Genomic DNA, 18,129 nt, shown 5'->3' with positions numbered 1-18,129 from the left:
ATATATCTCATATATATATATATATATATATATATATATATATATATATATATATATATATATATATATATATATATATATATATATATATATAGAGATATATATATACTAGCAGAATACCCGCGCTTAGCAGCAGAGAAGTAGTGTGTTAAAGAAGTTATGAAAAAGAAAAGCAAACATTTTAAAAATAACGTAAGATGATTGTTAATGTAATTGTTTTGTCATTGATATGAGTGTTGTTGTCATATATATATATATATATATATATATATATATATATATATATATATATATATATATATATATATATATATATATATATATATATATATATATATATATATATATATATATATATATATATATATATATATAGCAAAATAGCTGCGATTGGCAGTGAGAAGTAAAAGAAAAGGAAACATTTTAATAATAACGTAACATTATTGACAATGTAATTGTTTTGTAATTGTCATGAGTGTTGCTGGCATATATATATATATATATATATATACATACTGTATATACACATATATATACAAATCTACATATATATATTAGGGGTGGGACTCGATTAAAAAAATTAATCCAATTAATTAGAGGCTGTGTAAGAATTAATCTTGATTAATCGTATGTAATCGCTGTAAATTTGCCCCAAATCGCAAATGTTTTTTTTTTATTTAAAACGGTTTTAGTGGGCTTACAGAATCAAATAATAGACATGGACATGAATATTGTAAACTGAAGCTGTTTTAATTTCTGAAAAAAAGCTTTTAAACTGCATTTGAATTCAAAACAGAAACAAAAATATCATCCCTGGTTAAAATTGGGCAGACTTAAAAAAAAAGTGGTAGTTTAAGTACATTTTCAGAATAGTATTGTCTTTAAATAATAATAACCAAAATTTCACCATAAAGTGCAGTTTTTCTTCTTAAAAAAATAAGTCAGAAACATAAAAGGTAATTTGACCAGCTTACTCTTTAAACTCTGAGTAACATTAGCCAAAATTATTTTGTACATTAGGCTAAAACAGTGTGATCATTGAACATTTTGTAATTAGATGTATTTAGAATTACTAACGGTCACGGAAGTCCAATGATCCCCAGTAAGAGCCACAAAGTCCGCTTTCTGTAATGCATCTAATTTTGCTTGCTTTTCAGTGTGCACAAAACCATGCTTTTATCAAGGCTTCGCTCGGAAGTCGAAATGATCAGTCGTAGGAACGCGCTTTATTCCGACTCTAACATTTTTGTAGCTGTGATGTGTGCATCAGTGTAATGGATGTACCAGGAAATCATGCATTGACAAAAGTTCCCGTTTGCTTGGAATTGAAAGTGTGATTAAATGCGTTATTTTTTAACGCGTTATGGAGTACATGCATCGAAGCTTCTCAACTGTGCTTGTGCTAAGAAAGGGAAAATTTTAAAAATAACGTAACATGATTCTGCGTTAACCTAATATTTTTCATACGTCCCAAACCAAGGAGATGGGAAGGTAAAATGAATGGGTAGCTCAGCATACATAGTCAGTACATCCCTCTCGGGAATCGAACCTCGAATGTCGGCGTTAGAGCTTAAGACTCTACAATTACGCCACCGCTTGTCTATGCTAAAGTATGTATTGTAGATCGGGCTATAGATATACATTTATATATATACCCGTGTATCGCAGTGGAGAAGTAGAAGTTATGAAAAGAAAAGGGAACATTTTAAAAATAACGTAACATGATTGTCAATATACAGTAATTGTTTTGTGAGTGTTATTGAATGTTGCTGTCATCAAGGATTTGATTATCATTATTTCTTTCAATCAGGCTCGTATTTGTACGATGTGTTCAAGTTACATTCCGTGTTTGTCAATCGTTGTAAAGATAAGAGGTTTCATTCATCGATTAGTTCCTTACTGCATCAATAAACAGCTCGTCTTCCTTTTTATCTGTGATGTGACAAACTGCATGCACGGGTTTTTTTTTACGCTGTCTTCCTTTAGCGGGACATTCACTTTTTCCACCGTGTGCTTTGTTTCCACAGTAGCTGCATTTATGAATATGCTTATCAGGCGCTTCATATTTTTGCTGCCTTTTCAATTGTGTAATTCGGTTTTGTTCAGCTCTTTGGAACTGTTGCTTTTATCTGTGCACTGCATCAGTTCACGTGAGCCACTCGGTGTACTTGCATCGAAGGTTCCCAGCTGTGCTGGTGCCATCTCGTGCTATGTCCATAGCTTTATTTAATGTTACCTTAGTCCTGGCACTTAAAACTTTCTCTGGCAGTTTCGCTGAGTTTGTGTCAAACACCACCCTGACCATCTCATCTTCCTCTCCATAAGCACAGTCCTTCACCCGTGAATATTTACCCGTGGCAGTTTGCTATTGGATTGCCGCTGACGGATGGCCTTATATGGGCAGGCACTAAATTACAAGCGCCAGCGCAGCCTGTCTATGAACTTAATTTAAAGTGTAGGTTTACATCGTGCTTTGTTTCAGTAGCAGAACTCGCTTCTTATTGTTTCGCTGCCTTCTCAATTATATAATGCATGTTTTCTTGGCGCTTTTTGAGGTCTTCCTGGTTTTCTATGTACTGCGTGATTACGTGGGAGGCGTGATGATGTCACACGAAACTCCGCCCCGGCGTTGAAGCTCATCTCCATTACAGTAAATGGAGAAAACTGCTTCCAGTTATGACCATTACGTAGAATTTCGATATAAAACCTGCCCAACTTTTGTAAGGAAGCTGTAAGGAATCAACCTGCCAAATTTCAGCCTTCCACCCACACGGGAAGTTGGAGAATTAGTGATGAGTCAGTGAGTGAGTGAGTGAGGGCTTTGCCTTTTATTAGTATATATATATATATATATAGATATATATATATATATATATATATAGATATATATATATATATATATATATATATATATATATATATATATATATATATATATATATATATATATTATACTTGTGTGTATAGGTTTGGTCACTGAGTGCAAGGGAAAAATAATAAATTATAGTCTATAAGTTATTAAACAGTAAAACATTAACGTTTTAAGAAGTACAGGTACATTGAAATTACATTTTCTATGTGAACGTTCAAATTTGTTCCTCTGGTAATGTGCCTTACCGGCATTTAAAGAAAATTAGTTTTGTGTCCTCTGCAGTGTTAAGAGAGAGAGGCTTTGGTTTGGGATAAAAGGAAAAAAGGTGTAAAGAAAGGAAAGTTGCCTTTTTCTTTTATATAGTATAGAGAGATGTGTTCGCTGACGCTATGATCGCCTTTTGGGGACAGTCGCGTGGGTCTTGTGTAGACTGGTGAGACCCCCGCCATTAATCGGCTGTGATGGCACTGTCAGTCCTCCACTCCTGTGCGTGTCTTCAAAATCCGAGCTGAGGACCTCATAATCGTATATGCAAAAGAAAGTGTGAATCGCTTTAATATTATTTTGCCGTGGTGTAGAAAAGGGGTCCCGTGTTTGCACTTGTCTGGGCTATAGCGCAGGGGAGGATGAAAAAAATTAAAAGTGCTCACTTTGACTTAAGGCAGAAGCGCAGTCAGCGCCTCAAAGGCCAGCACAGCTATGCACGCGCTGGCTGCTCGACTTTGCTGGGCAGGAGACCCCGCTTTTGCAGACACGCTCATGATATCAAAAGTCTCAGCTCTTTGAGGTCTTTCATATATATATATATATATATATATATATATATATATATATATATATATATATATATATATATAGAGAGAGAGGCCCCGATGCCAAAGCATAACAGTTTCACCACTGTGCTTTACAATTGGTATCAGGTTCTTCTACTCAAATACTGATTTTGGTTTTGAGGAAATGCATCTTGTGGTACTGTGGCCAAATAACTCTCCCTTTGTCTTGTCTTTCCATAGTGTATTGTTCCAGGAGTCCAAGTGTTGGCATATGTGTTCATGGGCAAACCATAATCTTGCCCTGATTTTCTTCTACGGACAGCAGAAAATTTCCTCCTGGCACATACTCCCATGTAGATAGAGCCACTTTCTAATGGTAGATTCTTGCACTTTTGATATCAGCAGTGACAAGAGCTAGCAGTGGGCCCTGTGATGTAATTTTGCAGTTCTTGGAGAATTCTTTCAGCATCTTGTGTACTGGTTTTGGGCTGAACTTACTGGGGGTGGCCTGGTCTGAATAAGTTTGCAACTTTTTGAAATCTTCTCCTCTTGTAGATCTTTCCCACAGTGGAATGTTTGCTTCACAGTTATTTGGAGATAATGTCTGGAAAGGGATTTAAAAATGAGCATCTATAGCCTCCTTTTTGAAGGCTTCTGTCTCTGCATGGTGATAACATACACTTTGACAACAAAGAGCAAACCAGACTAAATGCCTGAGGTTTAAAAAAAAAAACTGCTTTCTTCATAGTTCTCTTTAATGATCTAATTATCTGCACCAGATTCTAATTTTAGATATTTGAGGTAGTGATATATAGGGGTGTACTTACTTTTTCTATATGCAAAATTTACATTTGTTTGTTTAAAATTGTATAATGGACTACAAAATGTAAATGTGGCATGATGTTTGTCACCTTTACCTATAGATACTGTTTAAATGAAGATCAAATTCATGGCTTACGTATGTGGTGTTGGTTGTTTTTTTTTTATTTATTCACATGACTCCCCATCCTCACTTAAAACCCACTTACAAATTTAGCCCCTGTAGGTTCATCTGTTTGGTCTCACTCAAGCAGGGCACTAAGATGAGTAAGAAGTGGAGTTCCTAGTGAAGACTAGTCACCAGAGATGGGGGACTCGAGTCACATGACTTGATTCGAGTCAGACTCGAGTCACAATTTTCAGGACTTGAGATTTGCTTGATTGAAGTAAGAAAATTACTTGACTTGACTTTGACTTGAGACTTGACTTAAAGTGGAAGACTCGACATCGACAATGACATGAACTTTTAAATCTAATTCGTTTAATAAAATAAAATTTAACAAAATAACTATGACTCCGCAGCACCATAATTGGAGCCTGCGCCCTTAACGCTGCACAACTCTTAATGTTACCAAGAAGAAGAAGAACGCTGCACAACTCAAACCGCACCAAACATGGCAGACAATAGTCGAGCTCCTCATATAGTCACGTTTGGCTAAAAGGACTTTGAACTAGACCGTACTAACAAAAAAGATTTGCCAGATGCAGAGAATGCAACGCGTGAGTATCAGACACGACAACCACAACATCAAATTTCATCCGGCACTTCAAAAACCACAAGGAAAGGTAAAGTCAAATTCTTTATAGTCAATTTAATAAAACGATTACTAATTAATAATTTTTTTCTGTTTGTCATAATTTGGCCTTGGTTGCATGTTTTTTTATCAGAAATGTGATGATCATCTCATAAATAAAACGCTATAATGTTACCAGTGGCGTAGCCACTTTTTAATGTTGAGTGCAACTTGAAATGAAAGGGCTTCTCTATTACATGTAAACTATAATGTCTATATTAAATGTGCGCATTTTCAAGCGTTTGTATGGACTGACTACGTGTGGTTAGTTGAATGGCAGCTCGTGTAACGTTATACTGCATGAAAATCTAAGATGAAAGCGTCGGTGCAATCACTTCTCCTTCAATAACTCGTTCAAAACTTTTTGGTCATACAGACAAGAATAATTTCATCGTTCGAATCGGTTACGTTAAGTGTCTAATTTTTTTGTGTACACTCACAATAACAAAATGTTGTGTGCTGTATAACAATGAAACCAGTTCAAATAGAAAACAAATATATCAGATTATATATTATGTATGAAACGTGTATATTGCGCGTCCACCGCAGAGATGACGATTAAGCTTCATAACTTCATCACTGGGCTTCATATAATGGATATGTATGGCACCCCGAAGTTTGAATTTCCAAAATGCAGTTTAAATGCAGCTTCAGAAGACTCTCTAAACGATTCCAACCGAGGAGGAGGAGTCTTATCTAGCGAAACAATCGGTTATTTTCTAAACAAATGGACAATTTATATACTTTTTAACCTCAAATGCTGGTCTTGTGTTGTCTCTGCGCAGTCTGTGTGATTCGGGTAAATGCAGTCTTAGATTGCAGCAAAAGTGCAGACACAGTGTTTACACAGTTAACATGTATAGAAGCTCAAATGCCCTTTACAAAAAGGTAAAACAGCATTGCAGGATGTTTTTGACATTAAAGATATAAAAGAGATTGTTGTTTTTTTGACATCTATTAACTGTATTTACCCGAATCACACAGACTGCACAGAGAGGAGACAAGACCAGCATTTGAGGCTAAAAAGTATATACATTGTCAATTTGTTTGGAAAATAACCAATCATTTCGGGCTTTCTGAAGCTGCATTTAAACTGCAGTTTGGAAGTTCAAACTTTGGGGCGCCATACATATCCATTATATATAGACAGAAATCCTGAAATGTTTTCCTCAAAACAACAAAAAAAAAAAAAAACAATTTCTTTATGACTGAGGAAAGAAAGACATGAACATATTGGATGACAAGGGGGTGAGTACATTATCTGTACATTGTTGTTGTCAAAGTAAACTAATCCTTTCAGATTAAATTGCATTATACATTTTAGACTGGATTTCTTAGTTTTAAACATTTTGTGTAAGCAACACAATTTTATTTTCAGATATTAATGTAGCACAGATATGCATATAATTTAAATATAGCAATGCAAATAAGATTCATAATATATGTATATGTTCATCTTTTCTGTGAAAAGTTCTGTGCAAAAATAAACGTATCGAAAATTTAACCTCTGTTTGTTTTAGTACTGTGACTTGACTCGACTTGACTTGCTTAGGGTGAACCCTTGACTTGACTTGCTTGATTTGTCCTAACTGTGACTTGAGACTTGACTCGAGACTTCATGGTTAACACTTGAAACTTGCTTGGACTTGATCATATGCGACTTGTCCCCATCTCTGCTAGTCACCATGCTATGCAAAAATGACCCTGAAAGCTTGATTTAAATGTTGAGACAGAATTAACCTTTCTTAGCTCTGTTTTTGCTTTTTGGTGCTGTCCGTTACTAAAGGTCCTGTCTGCTACACTAGTTTAATTTATGTAGAAAATTTTAAGAACTGCATGTTAGTTTAACAGTGTCCACTGAAGAAGAATAATCAAGTTCTGTAATAAAAATAGTCAATACCATTTACAATTTAAAAAAGATTTTACACTTTTTAAATCATGTATGTATCATCAAAGAACTGGAGTTATGGCATAATTATTTCTAGTTATAACACGTTTTGAAGCTGCTAGGTTGTGTTATTTCAAATTGCTGCAAACGGATGATATGACAGTTTTGCAATATGTCAAAGATAAGGAATGCTGGTCTTTGTGTAGAAACATAACAGGTAAAGTTTAACTCTGTGTCAAAGATGACGCCCAAATTTTGTAGGAATGCTGCCAAACAAGTTAGATGTCAACTGTCATTACTGTCTCGACTTTTTGTAGCATTACTTTTTTCTTTTTCTGAATATAAACATAAAAATAAATTTAACAAAACTGTGAACCAGTGACAAAGTAGCGAATTATTAGCATAATTGAACCATATTTTAGTCTGAATGCAGGGCTGTGTGTGTGTATGTACAGTGTGTGTGTATATATATATATATATATATATATATATATATATATATATATACACATATACACTGTATGCCTTAATATAATGGTATCCATAATTCATGTTAATACAATGTGAATTGTGTATTGGAGGATGCTACAGAGATTAGTGCTGATGCCTCAGAACTCCCCGAGACTGGGTTTGAATCCTTGCTGTTTTTTTTTTTGTTTTTTTTTCCCCCTCATTTTTGCATGGGTTTTTCTTCACAAATTCCAGTTTCTCTCCCATCCTAAAGATGTACATTGTGTGCTAGTGCAATTAGTGACTCTAAGCTGAGCCAGTGTGAGTGTGCATTGTGACAATCTGGCATCCTAGTCAGGGTTTGGTCTTGGTTGTCTTCTTTCTCTTAATGCTGCCTCCATAGACTGTAATTTCCTAGAACCTTTGAAGTGAATAAGTGAGTAGAAAAAAAATAATCAAGCTCTGTTGTATTTTGACTTCAAGAACTGAAAATTGATTGCAATTTATTCACAGATGTCTCAGTTTGGAGCAGAATCTTTCTACGTTACAAGTACAATTGGGTGATAAACAGCAAATCTTGCATGAGAATGAAAAGTTGAAGCTGCAATTGGATAGCCTACAATCTGTAAATAAAATGGGGCAGGCAAAAACCGAGGAAGACAAGTGAGTCTGTCCATTTTGTATCATGCACTTAATAGTAGGAAATTACCCTTTTTCTTCGGAAAAGTGTTAGCAGAAAAACTGTTAGAAGAGGAAGAAAAAAAAAAAAAGTTTTTCCCTGCTGTATGAAATACTACCTATACAGCCATGTTTTGCAGTCAGTCAGGTTGTGATCTGTACAGCTGCTGCAGTAATGGAATAATTAAGTGTTTTGACACTTTTTTATTTAGTATTTTCCATTGTGTGTTAACTGACTTTAATAGGAAGTTGTGTGTGTGTGTACTCTATGATGGACTAGCTTCAAATTCAGGGTGGGGTTTTGTCTTGTAGCATATAGTGATCAGATAGACCCAGGTGCTTTGCAACCTTAAAAAAATATACACTATGTATGGGTGAAGCTGTACATTTTTTAATCTCATTCTCCTTATACAAGCTTATGTTATGCAAGGTCTGTGAAGTGTTACAAGTAAAAGTGTATTTTTCAGTTACAAAGCAATATGCTTATTTTGTTATACATTTCAGTTTATGGTAGTACAATATAAATCAGTTTAAAAAATAAATAAAATCGAATATGCAGTTTTTCCCAAGCATTGTGTAAATATTGCTTTTTTATAATTTAGAGTACTATTAACAATACACTTGACTAATTGCACTTCATTTTTTTTTCTGATGTGACAGAGTTGCATTTTAAATTCTGTGCCAGTATTTACCAAATGTCTCAGAATTTCTCTGGGGTTGGACAAAGTGCTATTCTAGTCAGACTGTATGCAATTCCTAGGAGTAAGACCTGAGAAGTAGTTATGAAGCATTCTACATCCACTGCCAGAGACCTGTAGGACTTTGTTTGAGAATGAATGACATTACGATTTTACAGCACCCCAGCTGTAAAAATAGCACTCGCAAAGGTCTTTTGTAGTTTCATTGGAAATCGTAATAACATGTCTTACCTTTGGCATCAAAAGCTACGAAATCATCAAAAAGATAATGTTTTAAAATGGACAGCGTTTAAATAAAAAAGTTCATGCGAATCTCGTGAAGTAAAATTTTTGCACGTTTTCTGAAGTTGCATTTCCTCTTCCAATGTTCCTGGTAGTCTTCCAAAGTAGAGTGCCATATTTCTTTCTGTAATTCCCCAGTTATCTTTTGCAAGACCGTATTTATGTAATGACTCGGGAGGCTCTGTCTGCTTTTGCGAACCTTCACACTGTAATGTGAATATTCTAGGGGTGCAAGGAATGTAAAGGTCAGCATACCTGTGACATTTCACTGTCCATCACTCATCCAGCCCTGCTTATTTTTAAGGTAATATGCTGGCTACTGCAATGCAGTTTACATCCATGGCATGGCCTCCTGTGTTGGTGATTGTGTGGTTTCGATTAAGATTAATTTATGCATGTTATTAAACACTTGGGGCAATGATATTTATGTGTGTGCCATCTATCACTTGAACAAATGCATTAAAAACTTGCAATCTGCATGAATGCAGCCTGCTTTAAGATTACCTCATGTGGAGTGATGGGGAAATATATAAATCTGCGTATTGCCTCATGAGTTGTAAGGGCGTTCAATGTTTGGTGCAAAAATTTGAGAAATGGTTAGTTGTGACATACCCAAATCATTTACTGTTGCAAAGCTGTTTTTTTTCCATGGGGAAAAAAACAATGTTCCCAACACATGCATTTTGGGGTCAAGAGTGTATGGCTTCTTCACGTAGATGTAGTCACCACATGACGGTATCTCCTAGCAAGTTAGGGCAGCTTATGAGCTCTCGTAAATCTAGTGAAGTTAGGAGTAGTTTCCTAAATTGGGAAAACTGATAAAGTGAAATTAGTCCTATTTCTAAGAGTAGGACCAAATTTGCATCATTCTGAGATTTTTGAACCAGTTAGGACAATTTTCCTACGCCGAGACACTTGCTAAATTTGGGCACTGATTTCTTGGCAGATGTGTTTTTATAGTGTAGGTTTTTTATTTAAAAGCTTATGAAATTTATCTAGTGTACGTTAATAAAAAAAATATTTGTTTTGAGCAGGAGAAAGCTTGCCCAGTTACAAGAAGCATACAAGAAGCTTTTTGAAGATTATAATGAAAGTAAGAAAATGGTGGAGGGAATGAAAGCAAGACAGGTAAAGTGGGGGGTGGTGGGGGGCAAAATATGACTTTTTGAATTTGTGGAGTGTATACACACCGTTTGGGAATACGGTTTTCTTTTGGTCAAAACCTTCTATCAACCCATTTTAATGAATTAGTCCTGTATTAGATTTCTCTCTCTCAGAGCAACACTGGATGCAGTGTGGGCATGTAGAAAAATGCAGAGCATATGTAGCATTAACAAAATCGTTAAATGCACAAATCGAGTTTTTATAACTGACATAATTAAATCACAGGTTACTATTAAAACTGAGTAAGAAATACCTGTTCAGTACATGAAGAGAGAAAAACTGGTAAATTTACAGTGCATCCAGAAAGTATTCACAGCGCATTACTTTTTCCACATTTTATCTTACAGCCTTATTCCAAAATGGATTTAGAACTCTACACACATCCCATAATGACAACGTGAAAAAAAGTTTACTTGAGGTTTTTACAAATGTATTAAAAATAAAAAAACTTATGTACATGTGATTGCTAAGTATTCACAGCCTTTGCCATGAAACTCAAAATTGAGCTCAGGTGCATCCTGTTTCCCTTGATGATGTTTCTGCAGCTTCATTAGAGTCCACCTGTGGTAAATTCAGTTGATTGGACATGATTTGGAAAGGCACACACCTGTCTATATAAGGTCCCACAGTTGACAGTTCATGTCAGCACAAACCAAGCATGAAGTCAAAGGAATTGTCTGTAGACCTCTGAGACAGGATTGTCTCGAGGGACAAATCTGGGGAAGGTTACAGAAAAATTTCTGCTGCTTTGAAGGTCCCAATGAGCACAGTGGCCTCCATCATCCGTAAGTGGAAGAAGTTTGAAACCACCAGGACTCTTCCTAGAGCTGGCCGGCCATCTAAACTGAGCGATCGGGGGAGAAGGGCCTTTGTCAGGGAGGTGACCAAGAACCCGATGGTTACTCTGTCAGAGCTCCAGAGGTCCTCTGTAGAGAGAGGAGAACCTTCCAGAAGGACAACCATCTCTGCAGCAATCCACCAATCAGGCCTGTATGGTAGCGTGGCCAGACAGAAGCCAGGCATCACGTTTGGAGGAAACCAGGCACCGCTCATCACCAGGCCAATACCATCCCTACAGTGAAGCATGGTGGTGGTAGCATCATGCTGTGGAGATGTTTTTCAGCGGCAGGAACTGGAAGACTAGTCAGGATAAAGGGAAAGATGACTGCAGCAATGTACAGAGACATCCTGGATGAAAACCTGCTCCAGAGCGCTCTTGACCTCAGACTGGGGCGACGGTTCATCTTTCAGCAGGACAATGACCCAAAGCACACAGCCAAGATATCAAAGGAGTGGTTTCAGGACAACTCTGTGAATGTCATTGAGTGGCCCAGCCAGAGCCCAGACTTGAATCCGATTGAACATCTCTAGAGAGATCTTAAATTGGCTGTGCACCAACGCTTCACATCCAACCTGATGGAGCTTGAGAGGTGCTGTAAAGAGGAATGGGCGAAGGATAGGTGTGCCAAGCTTGTGGCACATATTCAAAAAGACTTGAGGCTGGAATTGCTGCCAAAGGTGCATCGACAAAATATTGAGGAAAGGCTGTGAATACTTATGTACATGTGATTTTTCAGTTTTTTTTATTTTTAATAAATTTGCAAAAACCACAAACTTTTTTTCATGTTGTCATTATGGGGTGTTGTGTGTAGAATTCTGAGGAAAAAAATGAATTTAATCCATTTTGGAATAACTGTAAAATAACAATGTGGAAAAAGTGATGCGCTGTGAATACTTTCCGGATGCACTGTATATTGGCAGCTAATTAATCAATATTTAAAAATGAAAAAAAAAAAATGATTGTGAGTGTAATTTGTAATTGTAATCATTGTCAAATGTGCTTTGATTAAAAGCAGATGATTATTAAAAGCAGGAAATTGTAGTCTTTTGCACTGTGCATTTCCTTATTATTAATATCTTAACAATATATAATGTTTATATTCCTTCAAACTTGTTTCAGGAAGAAGGAAATGAACTTTTTGCCAGACTTCATAATGCAGAGGAAGCCCTAGCTGCAAAGCAGCTAAAAATTGATGAAATGCAGCAGCATATTTTTAAGCAAGAACAAGAATTGGAAACTGTGTCAGTCTTTAAGGCCCAGGTAATGAAGATCAATCAATAATAAGGAAGCACTGTATTTTTTTATGTGACAAAAGCATGCTCAACTGTTTATTACATGTGTGTATAATGTATGGAATAATCAGTTTTATGGGAAATGTGCAAAGGGAAGTTAAACTGGCCTCTTTAATGCTTTAGTTGTGTATGGTGCTGACTGTTGTTGGCACCTTGGCTACTAGGTTGTGTTTAGGGAATAAATCTAGTTGCTTTACTTTTATACTTGTACTAAAGAAGAGGGGACAATTATCCATTTTTTCTGGATGTTAAAAAGAAGGAAGCTTTGAAATGTTAATTTTAAGTCACTATATTGATTTGCAATTTTTTTTTTCTTTAAAGCGTAGCATACCTTGTATCATATTTATTAAATAACAGGTGACTATTTTCATTCATACAATTCTGAAATCAAAATAGACTTGTAAATATGTAATGCATGTATATAATATAAAAGGTGTATGGTCAAGCAGCTATATATATATATATTATATATATATATATATATATATATAGTAACTCTTTACAGGCATTACCTTTTTTTGAAAAACTGTCCAATGCAACTTTGTGTAATTTAAGAATTCAGTATGTAATCTGCATAAATCTAAATTACTTAGTGCATATTTTAAGCAGCGAGAAATTAACAAGAGAAGTATAACTTTTCAGCTTGTATTGCTGAATCTGCACAACTAAGTGGTGCAGTCAAATAAAGATTTAATACCAACCTTCCACAAATGTAATTCTCATAAGTACAAAAGTACATCCATTAACATTCAAATGTTTTAATATCAAATGTAAAATGTTCATCTCATAATGAAAACTAATCATTTCCTTTCCCGAAAGGGTTTATATTTGCAATATTTTGTGTGTTTTTTAGAATTGATTTTGGGTATTGCTTAGTAATAGACAAAAAGGGATTTGCCCATATGTGAAAGTAAATACCAAGGTTCATTAACTCAGTCAATCAAGTAAATATAATGTGGTACTAAATTAACAAATCAGATTCCAATTGCCAGGTTTGGAGAAGCACTGTACTGTGTAAGGTACTATGTAAAGTAACCTGGTCATTTTGATCTTGCCCATAATACATATATTATGTAATGTATGGTGTATTGTCTGCGGTGGGTTGGCGCCCTGCCCGGGATTGGTTCCTGCCTTGCATCCTGTGTTGGCTGGGATTGGATCCAGCAGACCCCTGTGACCGTTTGTTCGGATTCAGCGGGTTGGAAAATGGATGGATGGTGTATTGTACTAAAGCATTGTCATGAAGAGTGTTTAAATGCTTGATCTCAGGAGGTAAAGAACCCATAGCAAATTTGTTTTGGAATGTATTTACCTAGTGGAAATCTACAAGTATCAATTTGACCTAGATATGAATGTCCTTCAAAATTTTTTTTCAAAAGAAAATCAATTTAAAAGTTCTCATAGGATCTCATTCAAGGATCTGGCAGCAGCTCATTCTTGTGTTCATGCCATGACAATATGATGGACGCTGAATATTAAGAGCTTTTATTAGAGGGTAGGCAAAGGAACACATTTGTATCCAGTATGTAAGAGACTTCTTGATAACTACCAAGATTCACAAATGATAAGCCATTCTTGAACACTCTAGAAAGGTGATTCCGCTTACAGCACCAATGGTGAAAAATAACCACAACAAAACAATAGTTTTATTAAAGAAAACATTTTTGGCCTAACTTCTGTATCAAGCTCTGCCAAAAAACCAAACACCTGGGAAAATTGGCAGAATGGACAGGGGATCATGATTCAGATGTCCCAAGGTTCAGCAGCCCAGAGGTTCTGGTTTTCCAAGTGCCTGTGTGTGTCGTTTAGTTTTTAGAACTTCTTGTTTTCATACATGAAACTAGTGCTTAATTAGGAGCTTTATCCAAAAATCTATCTTAGTGTTTCTCCAGATAAAGCTCAAGGAAATAATTCTCAAAGGACTGATGCATCATGGTAGTGGAAACACAAAGCAACAATGCATCATAAAACAAAAAGTAGTGTAACTTAAGTAAAATGTATTGTATATGAAAGAATAATTATTTCATAAGCAGGTACTTCTATTTATGTTTTTATTAAATACACTGAACCTTGTCATGCATTGAATAATGAGTATTTCATGGCTGCCTGCTGTTACAGATTTTAAATAATACATCACTGCTTACTGAATGAAAAATATTCACTATTTAGGCAAGTACAGAAAAAAAAGTGTTAAGATTATCTCATAATGTATTATACTATGTTCTGTATTTAGAGTTATTGTCATTGTATATTGGGCTACAATTATATATACTGTGTGCATATATATGTATAAATCGGATATTTTTATATATAAATGTAATTTTTTATTTTTATTTTTTTCCATCTTCCAAGACTATACCTATTGTACCACATCTAAAAAGCAAGTGCTTAATTACTTTAGGATATCGCAGTATATACAATTTTGCTTCACTTGTGAAATTAGTTTATTTATTCCTTCTCTACAGGCTGAAGTTTATTCTTCTGATTTCTATGCTGAAAGGGCAGCAAGAGAAAAGATTCATGAAGAAAAGGAACGGCTTGCATTCCAGGTGGAGTTTTTAAAAAAGCAGAATGCCAAATTCCAGGAGGACCTTGAACAGTTTGGAAGGTAGATTACAGTCTATCTGCCGATTTGATTTAACAAGTCCTATTCTGTATTTATATGAAAGCAAATACAGTATTTCAGCAGGCAGAGGGGTTCTAATTTGTTCTCATATTTAATAGCTATTTAATATTTTATGCCTTGTATCTTAATTAATAAAACTATAGCTTTCCGACACGTAACTACATTTGACACCTTTTCAGGTTATCACTAAATGATATGAAAGAAAGACATGTTCCCAGGGGAGCCAGTCCTCCAAACAATGTTCAACAAATGAATGCACGGGGAGCAAGAGGTAAAAATACAGAATTCCTATATTATATAATGAAATTGGTTTTAAGTTGTAACAAAATATTTTAAATGTTTTTAAAAAGAAAATGAATGGCCCATTTACTCAACATGTGTTTATACTCTTACCATTCTCTTAAGCATTTTAATCTAAATTCATATCATGCAATTATCCTGGTAGTTTTATATTGGACATGTATTAAGTAAAACTGAAGTCCATACAGTATTCAAGATGTGGCCTATTAACATAATATTGTATACTGTGCTTATAAAAATTTAATTCTTACCTTGGTATAGCATTTTTCTCACTACTCAAAGTGATTTTTACATAGTGACTGGGGAGCCACTTGACCCACCACTAATGTATAGCATCCACCAGGATAATGCAACAGCAGCCATTTTTGCACCAGTACACTCACCACAAATTAACTATTAGGTGGTGAAGTGGTTAGAGAGAGCACCAGCTAGAGATGGGGGTGATTAGTGGGGCAGAATGACTAGGCCTTGATAAGCAATTTAGTCTGGAGAATGAGCTACCTACTCTTTACGAAGGATGCCCAGGGATCTTTAATGACCACAAAGAGTCTGGACCTTTTGTTTTACGTCTCAAGGACAGCACCATTTTTATAGCACTATATCCCCATCACTGCTCTGGGGCATTGGGATCCACATTCAGACCACTGCCCCCTCCTCAACACCTCTTCCAGCAGTAAGCCTGACATGTGCTTGAGCTGCTCAGGTCTTCCCCTTCCTGAGTTAATATTTTTAAAACCAGTTTTACTTGTGGGGGTAGGGGGGTTCCCCCATAGCCTTTTTTATCATTGACACAATGGTTAGTGCCATTGCCTCATGAATCCACTATACTCTTTCGGAGTTGGCATGTTCTCCCTTGTCTTTTGTATGGGTTTTCTGTAGGTATTCCAGTTTCCTTCCTTTTATCCCCAGGAGTGTTTGGGTTAGGTTAATTGGCACATCTAAATTGCTCTAATGTAAAGTGGGTGTATGTCTGTCTGTGTGGGTCAGGAAATGGTCTGGCACCCTGTCCAGGGCTGTTTTCTGCCTTATACCCAGTGCTGCTGAAATGGGATCCAAACTGTGATCATGAATTGTATTAGGCATGTTTGAAAATGTTAATACATTTAAAATATTTTGCATTATAGTTATAAAAAACATGACAAGTATAAATTTCCAGTAGACACAGTATGTTAAACATGGTTTCTAACCTAGCTTTTTTGTCTTTTTAACTGTAACTTGTACCGTCAGTTTGGGTATAGTAAAATGCCCACAAGAAATCCCTAGACTCTTCATTTAGCAGCAGACTTCCATGATATAGTTGTCTAGTCTAATCTGTGAAATTGTTTATTTTACACTCAATTATTTAAATACTGAAGTCTTTAAAATGTCTTTGCAAATATTCTCACCTCTTCATGACAGTCATTTTATTCATTTTTTTAGCTCCTGATAATCGAGATTGGCAGCAAGTTACTATTCCTGAACACGCCTGCCCAAAATGCAATGAAGTTCTTCCAGATATTGACAGTCTCCAAATACATGTCATGGACTGCATTATATAGCTGATATCAGCTCCTAAAGTATTGTACACTTTGCGAACTGAAAGCCATTAATCTTATGTATAAAATCTCTAAAGTATCAACTGTACAACTTTGCTATCTGTACAGTTTAATTTATGATAAAAGTCAAATAAGTGATATTATATAATAGTCTGGCTCTGCTGATAGTGGGCTCATTTTGTCTGATTTGACACCCTTGCTATTTTCTGCCCCCAAACAGAATTTCATTTACAGTATTGAAAAATATCAATGTTAGAAAATTAATACTGTTTTATCTTATTCTGTTTTATGCTTAAATGGTCTTTTGTAAAATATGTTAAAATTGAATTGTGATATAGAGATGGTGCGAGTAGATTACAGGAAAGTTGTAAACAACCACATTCAAGCAGAATTGTTTTATTTCTTAATTTTATTTTTAATAATCCTATCAGTATACAAATAAAAGGATTCTTGAAAAAAAAAAATCCCTTACAACTTCTAATGCTATCCAACCAAATTAATTCTGTTCATCCATATGCTTTATTTGCATAGGATTAGTCTGTGGGTGTATTTGAATTTGCATTCACCAATAATAAATAAACAAAACTATGAACTGTACCATTATCAAAGTGTGTTTTTAGTGTGAGTACCATACCTTGTGTTACAAAAATTTTAATTCTTAACAAAAACTGAAATGGCAAGCATATCAGAATTTATGTTTATAGTTTTATATCAATCTACAATTGATTTTTTTTTTTTTTGGGAACAAATCCAGTTTTACATAGGTGGTAACATAACTATTAGCCTGTATTTTAAAGATAAGGTAACATTTATTTGATGTTCACTAAGAAAATATAAGTATCCAAAATGCTGTGAAGATCTTTAAAGTCTGTTCTGCATAACAAATAAAATGTGAAATATATATTTAATGATAAAGTGAGGAAATTTTGTAACAAGGGGAGAAAAATTTAGGGTGAATATGTAAAAACTTTCTAGTAAAATATTTAAGTAGTGAATTACATTAATCTGCTGATTTTAAAAGTAAACCAAGTGGCTTAGCTACCCTAAATATTGACATCAAAATATGCTATCCTCATAACTTATGGTGGGGATCATATTAGCAACAAATTGAGTTGGG

General features: G+C 35.2%; 1 protein-coding gene across 3 annotated transcripts in view; it reads left to right on the top strand.

Annotated features, from left to right (window-relative positions):
- The window catches only part of optn (optineurin), a 55,157-nt gene extending 37,548 nt beyond the window's left edge, over positions 1 to 17,609 (top strand). For 2 of the 3 annotated variants that reach the window (XM_039761283.1, XM_039761282.1), the window contains exons 9-14: positions 8,110 to 8,259; positions 10,289 to 10,382; positions 12,379 to 12,519; positions 15,017 to 15,159; positions 15,357 to 15,448; positions 16,897 to 17,609. In XM_039761283.1, the coding sequence (XP_039617217.1) occupies positions 8,110 to 8,259; positions 10,289 to 10,382; positions 12,379 to 12,519; positions 15,017 to 15,159; positions 15,357 to 15,448; positions 16,897 to 17,015 (739 nt within the window). In that variant the 3' untranslated portion in view covers positions 17,016 to 17,609. The remainder of the gene's footprint in view (positions 1 to 8,109; positions 8,260 to 10,288; positions 10,383 to 12,378; positions 12,520 to 15,016; positions 15,160 to 15,356; positions 15,449 to 16,896) is intronic. The other variant, XM_039761284.1, reaches the window with a different exon arrangement.
- The last annotated feature ends 520 nt before the right edge of the window (positions 17,610 to 18,129 follow it).

The sequence above is a fragment of the Polypterus senegalus genome, chromosome 8, assembly GCF_016835505.1.
Source record: "Polypterus senegalus isolate Bchr_013 chromosome 8, ASM1683550v1, whole genome shotgun sequence".
NCBI classification, from domain to species: domain Eukaryota; kingdom Metazoa; phylum Chordata; class Cladistia; order Polypteriformes; family Polypteridae; genus Polypterus; species Polypterus senegalus.
The sequence above is the reverse complement of the archived record's forward strand: the minus strand, read 5'-3'. Positions and strand labels throughout refer to the sequence as shown.